Source organism: Staurois parvus, unplaced genomic scaffold (genome assembly GCF_062004578.1).
Source record: "Staurois parvus isolate SC_StPar_1 unplaced genomic scaffold, SC_StPar_1.0 ptg000303l, whole genome shotgun sequence".
Classification (NCBI taxonomy): Eukaryota; Metazoa; Chordata; class Amphibia; order Anura; family Ranidae; genus Staurois; species Staurois parvus.
In genome coordinates this window covers 16,227,085-16,248,786 of record NW_028318099.1, presented here as the reverse complement: position 1 = coordinate 16,248,786, position 21,702 = coordinate 16,227,085, and the positions used below count along the sequence as shown (strand labels likewise).

Sequence of the window (21,702 nt, the reverse complement as noted above, 5' to 3'; positions counted from 1 at the left end):
CTCCAAACTTTGTAAGAACAGTTTGGGGATGGCCCCTTCCTATTCCAATATGACTGCGCATCAGTGCACAAAGCAAGGTCCATGAAGACATGGATTACTGAGTTTGGGGTGGAGGAATTTCACTGGCCTGCAGAGAGTCTTGACCTCAACCAAAAAGATCACCTTTGGGATGAATTGGAACAGAGACTGAGAGCCAGGCCTTCTCGTCCAACATCAGTGCCTGGCCTCACAAACACGCTTCTGGAAGAATGGTCAAACATTCCCATAGACACACTCCTAAACCTTGTGGACAGCCTTCCCAGAAGAGTTGAAGTGGTTATAGCTGCAATGTGTGGGCCAACTCAATATTGAACCCTATGAGAGAGAGAGAGAGACCCGGTGTCTCTTACCTGTGTCAAGCGTTTGGACATTAATTTTATTGGCCAGAATTCTTGCCATTGAAATAAATTAATGCTCAAGCTCTAAAGGCACTTAGCATTAATACGTGTTTAGGTATGTTTAAGCATGTCAAGCGGTTTTTCAGCCAAAACGCTGCTGCTCCAGGACACCCTGGCAGTGTTTTTTTTTTTTTTTTTTTTTTTTATCTGTCTTTTTCTTTTTTGCCATTAAAGTCTTCTGCCTAGAAAATGCTGCTAAAAGCCTATGTGCACATGGACACATACATTTACATGCAGGGGAGTTAGGAGGTAGTATAAAAAAACACCTAAAACCCACTAGCTGTAAAAAATTCCAGTGTGCATGAGGCCTAATATTTGTTGCATTTTTATTAGCAAACAAGAATACATAAAGTCTTTGTTATAGTCAGGATATACAGCTCATGGTATGCTCATTTATTTTACACAAGATCTTACGGCAGTGGAAGAAAATGTAAGGACAAATGTGCCTGGCCTAGAGTGTTCGCTCCGTGGGAGAGTTTTCTTTACTTCTTTCTCTGACTTGTATTTCTGTCACTCAGTCCTATCTGTTCTGTGTAGGATAATAGTGTTTGTTTTTTACTGTGACTTGTTGGCAGCACTCCTCATATTGAGTAAAGTGGTCTCAAAAGAACACTTTGTCAGACATGCTTCTTGTGTTAACAGAAGGCTATAAACGCGAACATTTCTCTGCTGTTCCAAAACATCACAAAATAGCGCACATTTGCCCAATATAAAAACAAGCTGTAAACTCATAGGCGTTATCAGATCAGGCATGTTTCCCCAGTAAACTCATTTCTTCTGTTACAAGCTATCAGCCAGAATATTTTACAATGCATGCAGATGGTAAATAGCTTCATTTCTTATCAATTCCTGCAACATTTCCCTTTACTGAAAATGGGTTTCACAACAGACTCATTAGCTAGTACATTGAACTCTTGTTGTCACAGCTAGGTGACTGAGCAGGGACAGAGTAAAAGAGTCTCATTCCAGAAAGATGTACAGCTTTTTGTCGTGCAAGAGAACACAGTGGTCACACAAGCCTGCCTTAGACAGAAAGTATGACTAATAGTATATAGTGTATGTACAGTATATACGAAGGTGGCAGGACCATATGTAAAACAACTCCATAAGTAGTATCCAGTCCACTTTCAGCACAATGGCACAAATGAGCTCTTCTGGTCAGATTTCTGCTTTTGATATGTGCTTGTACCCTGCTATGATCTCTTCTGCTACCTTCATTAATAGTTACTTTGGATTTAAAGCAGAACTGAAGGCATTTAACAAAAGACTGTGAGCAGGTCGGCTGTTATCACATAAGACACATGCAGTGTCGCTTCTGCAATAAAATACACCTACCTGTCTGCAGTTTTCTGCAGCAGATAAACTGAGCTGCACAGGTGCAGATTAAGTTTGCATTGCCAGCACAGTCCTTGTGTGCCAGGATGACTGATTATAGTGCATGTGTAGGAATTACATCATCCTGCCCCAGCCAGTGAAGGTGCCTGAAGACCGGCACCCAACAGGATGATGCCGATGAAGGACCCAGGCTATTGGAGAGGAGGTAAGTTTAGTGCCTTTAGTTCTGCTTTAATGACTTGCCCTCCAGAGGATTTTACTCCTTCAGGCCATTTTTTGCTATGTGGCACTGCATTCCTTTAACTGACAATTGCGCGGTCATGCAGTGCTGTACCCAAACAAAATTTATATCATTTGTTTTTCACACAAATAGAGCTCTCTTTTGGTGATATTTTGATCACCTCTGTTTTTATCTTTTATTATATAAATAAAAAAAGACCGACAATTTTGAAAAAAAGATATGTTTTTTACTTTCTGTTATAAAGCATAGCCCATAAAAAAATCAAATCTCTTTATAAATTTTGACCAAAATGTATTCTGCTACATATCTTTAGTAACAAAAAATCCCAATAAGTGTATAGTAATTGGTTTGTGTGAAAGTTATAGCGTCTACAAACTATGGGATATATGTGGGAATTTGTATGTATTTATTTACTTAATACTAGTAATGGTGTCATTTAGCAGCTTATAACAGGACTGTGATAGTGCGACGTGCAATCTGACACCAACTGACATTGAGGAGAAGTGCCTTACTGCCACTGACTTTACCAGTGAAATTACTACAGTGATCAGCTAATAATATGCACTGTCACTGTACAAATGACACTGGCCAGGAAGGGGTTAACATCTAGGCGATCAAGGGGTTAAATGTGTGCCTAACAAGTGTTTGTGTGTGTGTACTGTGTGCTGCTTTTACTGGGGATCTAGTTGTTTTCATTCCCTTCTTAGATCCCCTGCCACTGAACACATTCACAGAGCTGTAATACTAAATCAACAATAAAGGCGTTTCAGGTGCTGCAAAATCTTACATAAATCGCATCAGTAATACATTCAAAAATAAAGTCTATGAAAAGTCTCTTGAACAAAGTCCACCACGTCACCGTGCAATATATCTTCAGTGCTTCTCAAATCAATCCTGTGCCAGTGCCAGCAACATCCACACCACTGTGAAAAATGCTCACTCACTGACATTCCTGCGACCCTTATTTGACTAAAGGTCATAAAACTGCTCTGTGATGTAAATGTTCATCCAAGAATAATGGCCATCTGTATCACTTCCTCATCCTCTTGCTGGAACGTCCCCCTCCCATTCATTTCATACCAACCAAGCCAGAGAAAGATATCCTTTAGTAGGTTTATTCAGGTTTAAAATGTTTAAAAGTGTAAAATTGCACTCACATGCTGTATATTTGTGCCCACGATCGGCACAATTGGAAACACCCTCAATATGTCACAGTCCCTCCCCGGATCCGCTTGCATGCCACCAGGAGGAGGATAGAAACCGGACGTGATATTACAGGAACCAGATATGATGACTCACAGGGGCCACAACTAGTTTTGCATACCATATAATCCTGAAGATGTGGTATACAAAACTAGTTGTAGCCCCTGTGAACTAGTTGCAGCACTGAAGATTTATTGCACGGTGCTGCGGTGGACTTTGTTCAAGAGACTTTTCATATACTTTTTTTTCATTTTATCACTGATGTGATTTATGTAAGATTTTGTTGCACCTGAAACTCCTTTATTGTTGATTTAGTATTTCAAGTGGTTAATTATCACTATAGAGGGCAGCTTCACATTTATAGGGGTATTTTGGTTGACATTGGCTGGTGCCTTTTTTGATATAACTGATGTGGCTTACAGCCAAAGTTAAAAAAGCTATAGATAATAAGAAAAGAGCTTTTATTGAATATAAAAATGGAAGAATGCTATCATAGTTTAAACATTACAAAGAATATAACAGAATAGGCCAAAAGGAAATAAAGGCCGCAAAAATTGAAAACAAATGACAGATTGCAAAAGATAGCAGGACTAACCCCCAAAATTGTTTCAAATATATTCATAGTAAAAAGGTCTGGTCCGAGCATGTAGGCCCTTTACAAAATAATCTAGAGTGGGTGACTGGGGACAAAGAGAAGGCAAATTTATTAAATACCTTTTTCAGGTCTGCGTATACAAAGGAGCATGGGGAGCTCTTGTCCATAATGGGCATGGTATTGACACAGCTCCAGATGATCCACATTGGCTCACAATTGATATGACCAAAAATATTTAGACAGAATAAAGGTGAGTAAAGCACCTGGAGCGGATGGCATACACCCACGGGTCCTTAAAGAATTGTGCTCTGTCATTTGAAAGCCATTGTTTCTCATTTTTAGGGACTCTTTAATGACTGGCATAGTACCACTGGATTGGCATAAAGTCAGTGTGGTAGCAATATTTTAAAAGGGGTCAATCTTTACCAAGTAATTACAGACCTGTTAGTTTAACTTCTATAGTTGGGAAGATACTGGAGAGTTTAATAAAAGACCACATAGATGAGTTCTTGCTGGAAAAAAATATTTTAAGCAACAGACAGCATGGATTCATGAAAGACAGAAGTTGTCAAATCTGATTTTTTTATGAGGAGGTGAGCAAAACCTTGGACAGAGGGGTGGCAGTGGACGTGGTATACTTGGATTTTGCAAAAGCATTTGACACAGTTCCCTACACACGCCTAATGTGTAAGGTAAAGTCCAGGGGCTTGGAAAAATCTGTATGTAAATGGATAGAAAACTGGCTAAAAGGAGCAAATTGGATCACAGTTTGCTGGGTTTTTCTGCCTTCCTCTGGATCAACTGTGGGTGTAAGATTCTAACTTTTTTTTTTTTTTTTTTAATGGTTGAACTGGATGGACTTTTGTCTTTTTTTTTAGCCAGACTAACTATGTAACCATGATTCACAGAGCCTTTGTGGCTGACGGCACTGTTTAAAACTCTAGTAGTCCATTGAGGCTTCTTGTCTTGTATGAACACAATGTAATAGAACATGTATTGACAGTTTTTGATGATTTGGGGTTAATGACACTTCAAGCCTGAGCCATTGAATTCTGAGTAGTTGCTTTCTGTTTCTTCTCGCCCTTTACTTTGATCTCTGTATGAGTTTACACCACCAAAATATATTCTGGAGTTATAATTATTGTCATAACTGGCCCTCTCTAATAAGACAGAAATGTGTAAAGCTGATATTTTTCCAAGGATACAACAAACATACTTGATATCACTCCCAAATCTCTTCTCAGTATTACATGACAGTCTGTATATAAATTACTTTTATTTCCCAACATGTTCTAGTGAACTGACAGCTGGAATGACATTGTTAGCTATGAGCAGCTTCACTTTTCTTTTCATCCAGCAGTTCAGTCTCACTGGCCTATTTGTGAGTTCATCATGAAAATGGATAAAACATGTATTTTATTTCAAATTTTTTTTAAAGTGAATGCCATGCTCACGGTCAGCCACAACAAGATGTCTGCTGCTGCCTTTATAGAAAAATTAAAACCTCCCCTATGCCCTCTGATTTATTTTCCCTTAGTTATGGAGCTTGACCTCTCCTTGGTTCTTATGTAAGCTTCATCAGTTACTATTCCACTGCCCAGTGAGTGTAGGCTTAAAGAAAGTAGGACCCCCTTAACAAAGCGAGAGGGACCAAGAAAAGATAGCACAGGTTCATAGAAGAGAATTGGCAGGAAAAAAAGGCCAAGTGGTCCATGTCATCTGCCTCATTTGTTTTTCTGGTTTTGATTTATATATGTTTTTTGTCTGAGTAAAGATCTATGTTTGTCCCAAGCTTGTTTGAATCCTCTAATTGTTGACTGACACGCTTCCTCCCCTGGAAGTCTATTCCAAGCATCAACTAATCTTTGGTAAAATAATACTAAGATTAGTTTTGAACTTTCCTTCTGCTAGTTCAGTGGTCGGCAAGCCGCGGCTCGCGAGCCACATGCGGCTCTTTACACACTTTAATGCGGCTCTTCTGTGTGCCGGGCGCCCGCTCCCCTCCCTCCTCTCGGGCGGCCGCCCCAAAAGTCAGGACTCTGCAGCTAGCCCAGCAATGGGCAAACTACGGCCCGGCGGACCTTTTAATCCGGCCCGCGGAGCGTGATCCAAAAAAAAAAACAGCCAGGGCAGCGCGCTCAAATGCAATGATTGGCCAGTCTCGCTGCCACTCACATCCTGATAGCCAGTGATTGGCTGTCAGGATGTGTGTAGGCGGGGCAGCGTGACGAACGTGAAAGGAGCTAGGCTCCTCTCACAGTCCGCCCTGAAGACCGGAACGGCGCGGGAACACTGCGAGAAGAACGCGCGGAGCAAAGGTAAGTGAATTGACACAGGAGGGACTTGGCTTACTACTTGCTACTTACTTACTACTACTATATGAGGGATGAATTAATATGGGGGATGAATTACTATATGGGGGATGAATTACTATATGGGGGATGAATTACTATGGAGGATGAATTACTATGGGGGATGAATTACTATATGGGGGATGAATTACTATATGGGGGATGAATTACTATGGGGGATGAATTACTATGGGGGATGAATTACTATATGGGGGATGAATTACTATGGGGGATGAATTACTATGGGGGATGAATTACTATATGGGGGATGAATTACTATATGGGGGATGAATTACTATATGGGGGATGAATTACTATAGGGGGGATTAATTACTATAGGGGGGATGAAGTACTATGGGGGATGAATTACTATGGGGGATGAATTACTATGGGGGATGAATTACTATGGGGGATGAATTACTATATGGGGGATTAATTACTATGGGGGATGAATTACTATATGGGGGATTAATTACTATGGGGGATGAATTACTATATGGGGGATGAATTACTATGGGGGATGAATTACTATATGGGGGATGAATTACTATAAAAACTTATTGAAACTAAAAACAGTGTACCATCCTATGTATTTTCAGTTTTAAAAATGTGGCTCTCAAAATAAATTTCAATCGTGGTTTTGGCGAGATTTGGCTCAGTTGAAAAAAAAGGTTGCCCACCACTGTGCTAGTTTGAGGTAACGTCTCCGTGTTCTTGATCTTGGCTTCATATTGAAAATACTGCCCTCCTCATTTTAGTAATAATAACATAAAAAGCCTATGTATACAATTCTGTAGTGTTGTCAACTGTCTTTATATGATTTTAACTGTGTTTTGAGAAACATTTCTGGAATTAAGTGTTGTTTGTGGCGTGTGTCACAGTAATTAAGTATATAGACCTGTTATGGGTCTATCTGTGGCATCCATGCCAGTTTCTGTTTCAGAGTGGAATAGAAATTGGCGTAGGATCCACTGCCGGGTAACAAAGGGAATATGGCAGTTTTCAGTATAGAAAACTGCCACAGATCTGTCATACAAGCAAAGCCTGCAAAGCCCTCCTCCTCCTTCTCAATCTCAAATGATTGGAAAAGGGGTTGCGGGTGGGGTTTAGAGACAGCAGAGGAATTTGAAGCCTGTTAAACCTGGGTTCTGCGTATATATGTATTCTTGTGTTTGTGCTGGGATTCTGTTGTACGACTCACTCCCAACCCAAAGACCAGGCTCTCACGCAAGAACGATCGGGGCCTTGGAATTCTGGTTTCCAATCGCCTGATCGCTGTGATGCATTTTCTTTCTCCTCTGAATGGAAGGAAGATACTTGGGGGTTAATTTACTAAAACTGGATAGTGAAAAATCTGGTGCAGCTCTGCACAAAAACCAATCGGCTTCCTATGTTGTTTTTTTTTTTGTTTTTTTAATTTTTGCCAAAGATTACTGGAACAAGCTGATTGGCTACCATGCACAGCTGCACCAGATTTTGCACTCTCCAGTTTTAGTAAACCAACCCCACTGTTTTTTTCTCTCCTTATAGGAGAGAACGATGTAAACAAACAAAAGTTGAACCACTTACCCGCCGCCGTATAACAGATATACTGCTACACGGCGGCACGGGTGCGCAAATCACGTATATATTCGTGATTTTGCATTTCCGCGTAGGGGGCGCGCGACCTATCCACGGCACACCACTTATTTTAGCAAACTTTTGTTTGCGGTTGTTGCTGGCATTTTTACTTTGCAGTAGAAACCACAAGGGCTTCATTTTAAATACCTGAATCTGCCTTCATCATTGCTGCAGCACCCACATATATTCATTACCTGGTGTTAAACAAGAACCCCATCCTAAGCATACTTATTAGCGTGAACCTGTGCTTCAATCTGCTCAGCTTCTGGGCCCAGCACTGTCACACGAACAGAGCTCCTCCCTACCTGGAAGTACTGGTCAAAACCCAACTCACTGGAAGCAACCCAACTCACTGGCACCTGAAGCTTGCACTTTATTCTACTAATCTAGTTATCTGTGATATCAGACTCGAACCTGATGCAATTATCTGTTTTTTCCTATTTGCTGCTCTTTGAATGGACAGTGGTTGATGTTTCTGATTGTAGAGGGATTCATATATTTAAAGGGTATGTAAACCCTCATCTTGTAAAACAACCCATTCCATTTAACCACTTCCCGACCGCCCTGTAGCAGAAATACTGCTACAGGGCGGAACGGGTACACAAAATCACATATATATACATGTGATTTTGCACTTCCGGACAAGAAACGTGCGCGAGCCACGCTGCCATTCGCACCTGCAGCTGTCAATCACCGGATCCCGGCCGGTGATTACTGAAGATCTCCGACAGGGAGGAGAACTGTTTTGTTTTCTAACAGTTCTTCCTGTCAGCTCGGGCACACTGCTTTGGATGGCTGTGCACAGCACAGTCATCCCGATCAGTGTGCATGCAGTGAAGCACACAATCCCCGCCCCCTAGTAAAACACTCCCTACACACAGTTAACCCTTTGATCACCCCCACATTAACCCCCTTCTGCCCAGTGTCATTTGTACATTGTCATTGCTGTTTTTTTGAGCACTGATCACTGTATTGGTGTCACTGGGGATGTCAGTGACACCAAGTTAGTTCCTCCCCCATGTCAGAATGCTAGCCGCAGTCCCGCTAAAAGTCGCTAATCGCCGACATTACTAATAGGAAAAAAAAATCCCAGTGTATATACCTCCATCTGTAAACGCTATAACTTTCACGTAAACCAACTAATTTACATGTATTGGGATTTTTTTCTACCAAAGACATGGAGCAGAATACATTTTGGCATAAATTTATGCCGAAATTTGATTTATTTTTTTTTTTTTGTTTCTGTACTGGACATGTTTATTAGCAAAAAGTCCAAAATATTGTTTTTTTTTCTCAAAATAGTCCGTCTTTTTTTGCTTATAGCGCCAAAAATTAAAAATGCACAGGCGATCAAATACCACCGAAAGAAAGCTCAATTTGTGGGAAAAGAAAGGATGTAAATTTCATCTGCGTGCGGCATTGCATGACCGCACAATTGTCAGTTAAAGTAATGCAGCGCCGTAACGCAACAAATGGCCTGGTCAGGAAGGGGGGTAAATCCTCAGGAGGGCAAGTGGTTAAAAACTATCAGTATTACTGTGTTTTTAGGTAGGTTTGCTACCTAAAAAGCAAAATGTGCATTATAGATTCGGGGCCCTAGCACAGGTACATACAACAAATAACATACACATATATGGTAATTGTTTTGGGCCAATTTATCCTTTGATAATAAATAAATCTTGAGATGTCCGTTACCCTTTACCACGAAATGGAAGCCCAATTTGTCCTGAAACAAACAAGGTATAATCCACCTGGTTCACTAAGTAGTTGCGATCATATGTACAGTTTTACTTACACATGTTAAAATTACTAAATTTGGGCTGGCCATTAAGAAGTGTGGGATTGCTTTTTTAAATTTTTTTTTAAATCCTAGTTACCTAGTTGGATTCAGCATCGGTCCCCCGCCGCCTCCAAGTGTGAGAACTCAGTGGTCACATGACCGCTGATTGCTGAGTTCTCACTGTCGTTGTTTGCCTTGCCCCCCCAATGTTCACTGGAGCGCTGGGCTGTGAAGGGGGAGGGAGCGGCTGGTTCAAGCACTCACCACATCGCTGAGAGGTTGAGCCAGGTGCCATGCCAGACTCTGAGGTGCTTTGCCATGTGTTTCAGAAATGCTGCAAATGGGTATTGTGTTTGTCTTGTCATTACATTTTAAAGGTACCCCAAGGGTGGCACCATGCTTTACTCCAAAAACAGTACTAGAGCTCCTCTGGGGTGATTGTTGTGTGTAGGGCAATGGGCTGCCCTATGTGTGACCAGTGAAAAAACTCCAAAACACCCAAAACAAAAGCGGGAATGTGAATTTTCTCTATGTGGAGATGTGAACAGGGCCTGATAATTGAATGTTTTTGTCCACTCCCACCTAAAGTTGTGTTCAAAATAATAGCAGTGTGTTGAAAAAAAGTGAATAAAGCTCAAAATCCTTCTAATAGCTTTTATTTCCATACACACAAATGCATTGGGAACACTACACATTCTATTCCAAATCAAAACATGAAGAAAAATATATCAAATTTGTGTTGTTCCTCTAAAAAAAAAATTGAAGAAAAGTGAATATTAGACTGTTAAAAAAAAAATAGCAGTGTTTGTATTCTTCTTTACAAACTCAAACATTCACTATATAAACTGAAAAATGTTTGAAGATTTTGCTTTCCTTTGAATCACTTAATTAATATTTAGTTGTATAAGCACTGTTTCTGAGAACTGCTGTACATCTGTGTTGCATGGAGTCAACCAACTTCTGGCACCTGTGAACAGGTATTCCAGCCCAGGATGATTGGACTACATTCCACAGTTCTTCTCTATTTCTTGGTTTTGCCTCAGAAACTGCATTTTTGATGTCATCCCACAAGTTTTCTATTAGATTAAGATTCGGGGATTGGGCTGGCCACTCCATAACGTCAATCTTGTTGGTCTGGAACCAAGATGTTGCACGTTTACTGGTGTGTTTGGGGTCTTTGTCTTGTTGGAACACCCATTTCAAGGGCATTTCCTCTTCAGCATAAGGCAGCATGACCTCTTCAAGTATTCTGATGTATTCAAACTGATCCATGATCCCTGGTATGTGATAAATAGGCCCAACACCGTAGTATGAGAAACATCCCCATATCATGATGCTTGCACAACCATGCTTCACTGTCTTCACAGTATACTGTGGCTTGAATTCAGTGTTTGGGGGTCGTCTGACAAACTGTCTCCAGCCACTAGACCCAAAAAGAACAATCTTACTTTCATCAGTCCACAAAATGTTGCGCCGTTTCTCTTTAGGCCAGTCAATGTGCTCTTTGGCAAATTGTAACCACTTCAGCACATGTCTTTTTTTCAACAGTGGGACTTTGCGGGGGCTTCTTGCAGATAGCTTGGCTTCACATAGGAGTCTTCTAATTGTAACAGTACTCACAGGTAACTTTAGACCTTCTATGATTTTCCTGGAGCTGATTGTTGGCTGAGTCCTTGCCATTTTGGCTATTCTTCTATCCATTCGAATGGTAGTTTTTCGCTTTCTTAAACGTCTTTCAGGTTTTGGTTGCCATTTTAAAGCATTTGTGATCATTTTAGCTGAGCAGCCTATCATTTTCTGCACTTCTTTATTATTATTTTGAACATGCCCCTTTGAATTAGTGATTCAATTACACAGAATCAGCAGCATGCATGTCATGACTGTTGAGATAGTTGGATTTCTATTACTCTACTACACCTGCTAGTAAATTATTTGCCATCTAGAAATATCATTTCTACCAAAAACAGTGATTGATCAGGTTAGTGATGTCTGACTGCTATTATTTTGAACACAACTGTATGTACTTGTATAACGATTATCATACACTATGCAATCTCTGTACAATTTCCTTTAGATTTACCAGAACTATGGAATAGGAGGACACACCTGAACAATCTATTCTATCTGTATCAAATCAGACAGGCCCTTGTACTACATAGCTGATGGGAGATCTAAAAGAGATTGTACAATTGTAGAGAAAGTGGGTGTAAGGTAGTATTGTAATGAGGGAGGCGTGGTCCAGAGTGGTGAACACACCCTATCACACCCTCTTCTGTGATGCAACAAGGAAGTGAAGGCTTCTGGGAGATGACCTACAGGCAGTGATTGCTGAAAGCTATTCTACTGGAAGTGATGGAATCTGAAAATCATTTCAATAATTCAAATAAACTGACAAAATGCTAAACCACCTATGGGATAAGGTAAGTCAATGAAAAGCACATTGCGATGGCTGGGCCAGAAATGGTTTTGGAAAACACTTCTATTTCTTATGAAAAGTGACATTTTGCTCAAAAAGGTGAATTTATCCTTTAAAGCCAGCTTATTTACTGTGAGAGAAAGTTTAGGCTTTTCAGTTTGTCCTCAACTTGAGAGATACGCAAAATAGTTTTTACTGCTAATCATTGCACTTGGTAGAATGCCTGAAATCAGGATCAATGAATACTTTATGGGGAGGGGGCTGAAAGTAGACAAATCCCAGAGAGAAAATTATTTGTTTTATGTCCAATTCCACATGTACACAGGTGGTAAATAAACATTTCACAATGTGATATCTTTTATTGATTCCATTCCAGGATAGAGGCTTGTTTGCCATGTTAGGAATGCAGTGAGTTGTGGTTCACTAAAAAGACTAAAAACTTACTGAGAATTTTAGTTAACTTATCAGATGAAGAAATTATATTGTGGAGTAAAATCTTCGCTATGTGAGTTAAGATATTTTTAGTAGTCCTACTGCTAAAGCTAGCCATACATCTGGCTGAATCCTGCTGAAATGGTTAAAAATTTGAGCCAATAGAAGCCCTGACAGCACCACCCATCTGGACAAAAGTTGATCTTAAATTGTATGAGACTGGTGGAAAATGATTGACTGAACAGTGACTGCATCCTGCCAGACATAATCACTCTTTGAGTATCCAGACAGCCATGAGTGTTGTGGCTGTTTGAATGCATTAGAATACACAGTTGTACTTCAAAGTTTGTATACCCTTGGAGAATTGGTTATAATATTTACCATCTTTGAAGAGAACATGAGTGAGACAGCATCCTAGATTGTAAGCTCGAAAGAGCAGGGCCCTCGATCCCCTCATGTTTTGCATTGTATTGCTATTGTTCTGTCACATGTTCTGTCCCCCTTTGTAATGTACAGCGCTGAGCGAACTATTGGCGCTTTATAAATACTGTATAATAATAATAATAACACGTTTCTTTTATTTCTTATGGGACTCATATTCAACTGTAGGTCATAACAAAATGGTACAACTGACTGTTTCAAATCTTATGACAAGTACACCCAATTTGAAAGAAGTCCCTGCACTACTTTTTTGCGATTTCAGGTTCCACTTGCATAGACATCTGTTGATGAAGTCGCACTTCATCCGACTTTGAAATCGTGTGACTTCAAGTGAAGTCACACGATTTGAAAGTTGGATCCAGTGTGAACCTGGACTAAATAGTCAGTTAGTTTGTTAGCTCTCACATGGATACACTGAGCAGGCTAGATGGTGAGCCATGGGAAGCATTAAAGAACTGTCAACAAGGTAATGGAACTTTATAAAGATGGAAAAGATATAAAACAATATTCAAAGCATTGAATATGCCAGTCAGTTCTGTTCAATCACTTATTAAGAAGTGGAAAATTCAGGGACCTTTTATATCAAGCCAAGGTCAGGTAGACCAAGGAAGATTGCAGCCACAACTGCCAGAAGAATTGTTCAGGATACAAAGAAAAACCCACAGGTAACTTCAGGAGAAATACAGACTGCTCTGGAAAAAGATGGTGTTATTTCAAGGAGTACAATACAATGATACTTGGGAAAAAAAAAAAATGCGCTGCATGGTCGAGTTGCCAAAAGGAAGCCTTTACTGCACCAATGTGACAAAAAAAGCCTGGTTACAGTATGCCTCACAACTTCAGGCACAATGTAATCTGGAGTGGCAAGACCGAAATAGAGCTTTATGGTCTCAACCATAGGCGCTATGTTTGGAGAGGGGTCAACAAGGATTTTTACGATAAGAATACCATCCCCATTCTGAAGAATGGTGGTGGCTCACTGATCATTTGGGGTGTGTGAGCTCTAACGGAATGGGGAACACCGATATTGCATTAGAAAATTTGGCAGGTTAGGTTTTATGGGAAACAAGTCTTTTATCTCCAAATGGTCTCACACCTACGTGTATGGCAAGCTATAAGGAGCTCAGTTGTTTTCGCAATCTTGCCAATTTGGGCAGCAGCAGTGGTTAGTAGGTAATCATAGCCTTTTACCTCAGAGGAACCCTTTAAATAATGTTCAGGTTTTGGAGAATCCTTGGTAAAAATGACCAAACCTACAGCTGATTACATAATAATGGTTTTACCTTACCTTGGTGCTGAGTGTAGAAGTGACCCTTTACATTGGTGGTTAGTGCTAAATTTCCCCCTTGCATAGGTGGTTAGTGTAAGTGAGAGATCAATTGGCCATTTCTCACTGCTAAAAGAGTTAGTTCGCCTTCCCTAAAAACTACCTATGCAGATAAGGAGCACTTGTATCACAATAAACTATTTAGCCTTGACTAAAGCTGGATAATGCCCTTACTCTAGGCATAATCTGTCTTGCTGCTAGGACTTTGCTAAAATAATCCCAGCTGTTACTGCTCACCCCATCATACCAGGAGTGAGCTCTAAAAATCCTGCAGGTTTGCTCCACTGTCTTCTCCATTGCCACTTCTCTGAGTTTAGAGCTACTGCAACAGTGGGGAAGAGAGCGCATGCAAGGGAGTTTAATCCACAGGGAGTTTCTTAGCAATGTCCTTGGACAAGGCAGGATGAGATGATGCCATCTCTGGGAGTTTTTTGGCCAGACATCAGGAGGTATGTAAATGGCCTACATGTATAGCAATGGCATGATTTAACTCTGGTCATCTAAAGGCACCCATTACCTGCATAGGCAGTTTTTTGGTAAAGGTGAGCTAACCCTTTAAGAAATCCTCAACAACCTCAGGAGGAACCTATTGTTTCCGCGGAATTCCAGTTGAGAGAGGCTACTCTATGGGGTGCACGCAATTTATGCCAGGCACCTTATAGAACAATGTGTGATTTTTAGACTCCTTTTTTACATTAAAATGTATGTAAACTCCTACAATGAACTTCTTATTTGCTACCTTTCGATCTATTAAATACGCTATTGAAAGTGTTTTGATATATCTGTTCAATAAGTGAAAAAATACCTGTTTTGATTTTTGTTGAAGTCAAAGAGGTAGGAGCATACTATATATACTCGGCACAAGAACAGTTACTTTCTGTATCTGCAGCATGTTTAAATGGATAAAAGAGAAAAATGTGCATGTATAAATTTTATAGCAGCATTTGAGTTTCACCATCCGTTGTCAAAAACTCTCCCAATTTTTTGCTCATTTCTGTTTACTTTTGTTTAGTCGCATAATCTTTTCTTTATGTTCCCAGAGTGACATGGGAGGGAAGAAGATCTTGCAGAGGAAATGGACTTCATTCTTGAAGGCACGATTAGCCTGCTTCATGCCATACTACGAAACATTAAAGAGTGCATACACCCTAGAGGTGGGGAGCTGGAATACAACAATCTTCTATGGAGCCTTTATTTTACAGTGGTAAGTTTTGGAGTGTTTTTTTTTCCCTGCAAAGTTCCTTCATTAATGTTCCAACTTTAGTGGGGTTCTCACGATTTATATTGAATGGGTGATGCTTACAAAAGTGGAATTGAGCTCTGAAATAAAGCAGAATGGGTGCAGGGTTAGGGTGGAGTCTAAGGTTTTTGTTTTTTTTTCTGTTATGATGCATGAAATGCAATTGACCACACATATATACACTATATTGCCAAAAATATTGGGACACCCCTCCAAATCATTGGATTCAGGTGTTCCAATCACCTTCTTGGCCATGCAGACTGCTTCTACAAACATTTGTGAAAGAATGGGTTGCTCTCAGGAGCACAGTGAATTCAGGCATGGTACCGTGATAGGTTGCCACCTGTGCAATAAGTCCATCTGGGAAATTTCCTACAAAATTTTCCACGGTCAACTTTTAGTGGTATTATAACAAAATGCAATCAATGGGGAACAACAGCAACTCAGCCACAAAGTGGTAGCCACATAAAATTACAGAGCGGGGTCAGCACATGCTGAAGTGCACAGTGCGCAGAAATCGACAACTGTCCACAGAGTCAATAGCTAAAGACCTCCAAACTTTGCGTGGCCTTCAGTTTAGCACAACAGTATATAGAAAGCTTCATGGAATGGGTTTCCATGGCCAAGCAGCTGCATCCAAGCCTTACATCACCAAGTGCAATACAAAGTGTCGGATGCACCGCCACTGGACTCTAGACTAGTGGAGATGTGTTTATCTGGAGTGACGAATCACGCTTCTCTGTCTGATGTCCGATGGAGGTGTCTGGGTTAGGTGGTTGCCAGGAGAACGGTACTTGCCTGACTGCATTGGGCCAAGTGTAAATTTTGGTGGGGGGGGGGGGGGGGATTATGGTGTAGGATTGTTTTTCAGGAGTTGGGCTTGGCACCTTAGTTTCAGTGAAGGGAACTCTTTAAGGCAACAGCATGCCAAGACATTTGGGATAATTTCATGCTCCCAACATTGTGGGAACAGTTTGGGGATGACCTCTTCCTGTTCCAACATGACTGCGTACCATTGCACAAAGCAAGGTCCATAAAGACATGGATCAGTGATTTTGGGGTGGAGGAACTTGACTTGCCTGCACAAAGTCATGACCCCAACCCAATAGAACACCTTTGGGGTGAGTTAGAGCAGAGACTGAAAGCCAGGCCTTCTCATCCGACATCAGTGCCTGACCTCACAAATGCTCTTCTGGAAGAATGGTCAATTATTCCCATAGACATACTCCGAAAGCTTGTGGACAGCCTTCCCAGAAGAGTTGAAGTTGTTACGGACTAAGACTGGAACGCCATTAAAGTTTGTGTAAAGGCAGGCATCCCAATACTTTTGGCGATATAGTGTATATAATGTCTACACAAACTAGAGAAAATAATGAAAAGTTACATAAAGCCTTTTTTCCCCATTACTTTAAGTTGGATTCCATTGGTTCTTTGTTGGACTCCTTTCATTCTATGATTCTATAAGACTAGTTCATTTACACTTACGTTTTTCTCTTTCAGTAGATTTTGATTGAGATTTTAAAGATAATTCAGTTAAGTTACTGAGATTCACAAGTTTGTATGGTTAGCAGTCGACTACTATACAATAAGGGTACTTAGTGCAGGACCATGTGGGACTGTTATTAGTGGACACACAGAGCTTCTGAATGATTAAACCACAGACAACATCTCTGGTTACAAAAGGTGAGGAAGAAAACCTCTCCATACCATCGTAACTTATAGTTATTTTAATGAGCATATCTCCTATAAGGAAATGTGAGTGGGAACATTGTGAAATGGGAAGCATTAACATAGTGGAAGCACTGAAGAAAGGAAGTTAAGAGACAGAGGAAATACAGAAAGCTTGGGGGGCAGATGCATGGGAAGCATGGAGAGAGGACAATTGAATTTTCCATAGAGGTACAGCATTCAGGCGGAATTGAGGAATATGTGTATTGGATACATGGTGCCCAGACAAAAATAAATTTCTTGTGAGTGTTCATGAGTGTACTACTACACTGATGATAAATGAGTCTATGCATTGCCTGACCTCTGCTGATTGCGTAAATTTCTTCCGGCAGGCCTCACCAACTGTTTGGCATCTAATAATACCAAAGTAGTTAGTTTGAATTGTGATTTGGTGAGGAAATGGGGTTTGAGATGGAGAAGCACAAGCCAGGGATATTTCGGGAAGGGACTGCTAAATAACATTTAAATACCTTGGTCCAGAATCTGCTCAACATAGGACAGGACCATCAAAGGTACAGCACATCTCCAGCAGCACTACAGCCTCTCAAATCCAGGAGTAAGGGATTGAGTTGCATCATTCTGAATGGAACTGTATACCAATGTGTGAGGACCTTAAATGCCAGGTTAGCTGAGATTGCATTTATAGAGGTTAAATTGATTGAAGAAACTGTAGATCAAATTTGTTGCCTGTCATTTTTGCTTTGTGCCATTGAGCTTCCTTTCCAAAACTTGTGTATATACTGCAATTTTAGGCAACAATTTGAATTGGATATAGATGTCAGCTTGAGAGAGACAGGCATATGGTTGCAAATGTGCTCAAAACAGATATTTGATATGTGAGATTTGTTAGCTGTTGCTGATGTAAGCAAATTTGCATATATCAAATATCTTTGAGAGGGGGGGGGCATTAAAGTGATGTTAAAGGCTTATTTATTTATCTATTTTTAATAACAAGCATGGTATACTTATCTACCCTGATTGTTCTTTTTCTCGGGTCTCCTAATGACGCTCTGGACTCCTCCCCCCTGCCGAGTGCCCCCATAGCAAGTTTTCTGCTATGGGAACACTTGGGTGTATTCCCAAGCCCCCCACCCACCCTCGCCTCACTGGCTGGTATTGACAGCAGCGGGATCCAATGTCTCTGAGCCAGTGAGGAGGGACAAAGACACAGTTGCTCTCGTCCACATCTTGGGATTGGACTTGGGTAAGTATATGGAGGTTCTGCGGGGGGAGCTGCATACTGAAGATTTTTTACCTTCATGCAAAGAATGTGTGAATGTAAAAAAAAAACCTTCAAGCCTTGCAACCACATTAAATGTCTCCCTGATCCCAGTCCAACTATAGACTGTGCAGCAACTATTGAAAGAGTACAAACCCTGGAACACATGAGAGCTCCACCAGTGAAAGGTGCCAGGAGAGAATAATGATTGCCTCTTGAGAACAAAGGTAGGCGTGAGGTCTTGATTGGGATGGGAGCCAAGAGTGCTCAGGGGATTACAGGTGAGCAACAGTGGGCCTCCAAGTCTACCCATGTAGGAAATTTTCATTGAGGTGAATAAGGAGATCAGTGTAGTAATTTGAGCTTCTATGAAATATTTGTGTAAATGGAGCCATCCTGGTCATTTACTGTATGAATTTCATTTTGAATAATTTTAACAAGGTTTTGAAATTAGTTCAGTTTAGAAGTCAGAATGGGGATAGGAAGGGTGCAAAAATTTGGCAATATGGTAACTTTTCTGGTGTTCGTTTTCCCTGTTCAAGCGATGTTATGTTTTGACAAGGAAGATATGAGTTTTGACTCCTAAAAGTTGTAAGATAGTTCTTCCAGTACAGAGTCAATAGAGATTGCATTAAAGTGTTACTAAACCCACAACAGTAAAATCAGCCTGTATGTTCTGTAAAGCATGCTTGTTATACTCACTGTGGAACCCAAGGGGTTAATCCTCCGCATTGTGTAAAAAGGCTGTTTGATCCTGTCTTCTCTGATCCTCCACTTCTTCTACTGTCCCCATCTGCTGATAATACAGACCTATTGCTAGAGAGGTTTTTTGGGGGGGGAAGGTTTATGTGATCAGCACAGGTCCACTCAGCACTGTCCAGGCAGAGGGTCAAGGGTTATGCAGCCTCTTAGGACAGTTAGAGAAGAATGAAAACTCTTCCTACAAGCTTTAGCCAGTGCTCATCTGGACACTGATAGAAGTCACAAGACTGCTATATAGTGCTGATGAGAAAAGGTATTTAGCAGTTTTTATTTACTAATATAATTGCACTTCCATGTTCTGTGTACTGGGGGGACCCAGATATAGTGAATGCAGGGTCCTGGGTTTAGTACCACTTTAAGCACACTCCCAAGTAGCCTAAATAGGAGTTCAACCAGTTTAAATTAAGGTTTTGCTTAAGAGAAGTTAGGTGTAGCATGTGGAAGTGAGATATTAGAGATGACTTTAATAATTAGGCCAGATATTTTAGAGAATTTCCTGAGAGTGGAAAATAGATTAGGTAGGGCGATAAATGATTGTGTTGGGATTAGGAGCAGGTCATCCGCATATAAACTTGCTTTAAAAGATGTGGCCCTAAAATCTGCTCCATAAATGTTTGGATTGATTCTACAAAGGTGTGTTAAATGGAGCAAGGCTAATGGGATGGAGGAAAGAGGCATCCTTGTCAGGTTCCCCTTCTTATGGATGAAGGTTGATGAAATGGTTTAGGCTAGGTTCACACCTATGCACGTTGCGTTTGAGCAGTTTCTGCATTGCTTTTCGCATTGTGTTTTGTGTTTTTGCACCTGCGTTTTTTGCCGCTGTTTTTTTTTCTTTTTTTAGAAAATGTTTCTTGTTGGTAGGAAGATTTAAAACGTGGCAAAAAGGCATTAAAAAACGCACTGCATGCTTTTCTGCAGCATTTCCATTGAAGTCTATGGAACCAAAAATGCAACTATTTGCGATCAAAAAAGTCCCTGACCCTTTCCAAAAACTGCACCTGGTGAAAACGCGGAGATATGAACATGTCCCATAGGAGATCATGTTAAATGGACTGTAGTGCATTTCTGCAAACCGCTGCAGAAAACGCTTAGGTGTGAACCTAGGGTTAGAGTGTGTCTGAAACTCCAATTTTTGTAAAGCTTAGTATCTGTAGCAAGACAAAGCATCGAATGCATATCTAACTCCTACTCCATTAACATTCCTTGGATATGTTTTTGATGCATTATGTGGAGCAAATGGATTACTTTGCAGGTATTCACATTCTAAGCACATGTAAAAAGTAATAGATTCTGGTTGCAAAGATTAAAGGAATAGATTCTGGCTTTGTCTAGCATATGTGCATTAAAGATGTAGATTAGCCTGAGTACTAAGGTGACTGAAAAGATTAGTAAGATGGCGAGCTGTGTTTAGCAGTGTGCATACACCTACAGTATATAATAATAATAAAAAAAAATGTGTATCCTTAAGTTTTGTTTTCAGTCTTTTAATATAAAAGCTTCATTCACACGGGTATTATGGCTCATACAGCATGAATTGGCGGTTTATATGGCTGGAACCACCACTTGCTGCATGGAGGCAGCCCAGTCAAGTCTATGGGGACGCATGCGGCTGCACAGACACAACCACTCATCCTCATTTGGCAGGGGTTTGGGTGAGTGGTGACAATGGGAAACTGTTTACATTCAGGGATGCTCACCTGCGCCCGCATGCTTATTAAATTAGGACAGCTGCTGCATCCCTATGGACTTGCATGGGCTACCTGTACACAGAACCTGGCAGCTTCATAGCGTCACCGTCTTAACTGTGCGATTTGGGAGTTAAGATTGCATCTGATAAATTTGTATGTCAGTGCCTTAATATTTGCGATTTGCTGCAGCGCAATTTATAAAGTAGTTTTTCTACAGTTTTGTTGCAATTTCACATACATAGAATATAATGGAAATTGCACTGCAAATTGCAAGAAATCATTGAAAATCTTAACAAGTAGCAATAAAGTGTTCAGAAATCACGCTTAAATTGCACACAAATTGCGCAATTTTAAATCGCAGCGGTGTGACCGGTGACTAAGTTTTGAATAGAAAAACGGTTTCGACCATAAAAGTCTGTTGGTTCTATGCATGGAGGTAAAAAACCTGTGTGTAGCAGTGCCCCCCCCCCCCAATACTTACCTGAGCCTCATCGTGATCCAGCGATGTGAATGACAGCCTCGGCTGTCCCGGGTCTCTTCCTCCTCATTGGCTGAGACAGCAAGCAGGAGCGTTTGGCTCTCACTGCTGTCAACCACAGCCACTCAGCCAATAAGGAGAAAGAGGGGCCGGGCCAGGCTACGGCTCCGTGTGTGAATGGACAAACGGAGCAGTAGGTGCCCCCACAGCAAGCTGCTTGCTGTGGTGGCACCCCAGACAAACAGGAGGAGTCAGGAGAGCGTGCAGGGGATCTGAGAAGAGGAGGATCCAGGCTGCTTTGCGCAAGTACAGACATGTTTGTTATTTAAAGGAAAAAAAATTCACCTTTAGAAATGCCCGAATTCCTAATTATTTAACCACTTGCCTACCAGGCACTTGTACCCCCTTC

At 40.9% G+C, this 21,702-nt stretch overlaps 1 protein-coding gene across 3 annotated transcripts in view; it reads left to right on the top strand.

The window, feature by feature from the left end:
- Nucleotides 1-21,702, top strand: part of SEMA4G (semaphorin 4G) — a 300,010-nt gene that overhangs the window by 211,946 nt on the left and 66,362 nt on the right. For all 3 annotated transcript variants that reach the window (XR_016313584.1, XR_016313583.1, XM_089683293.1), the window contains exon 9: nt 15,219-15,382. Coding sequence is in view for 1 of the 3 variants with exons in the window: in XM_089683293.1 (XP_089539419.1) it covers nt 15,219-15,382 (164 nt within the window). In the remaining 2 variants the exon portion in view is untranslated. The remainder of the gene's footprint in view (nt 1-15,218; nt 15,383-21,702) is intronic.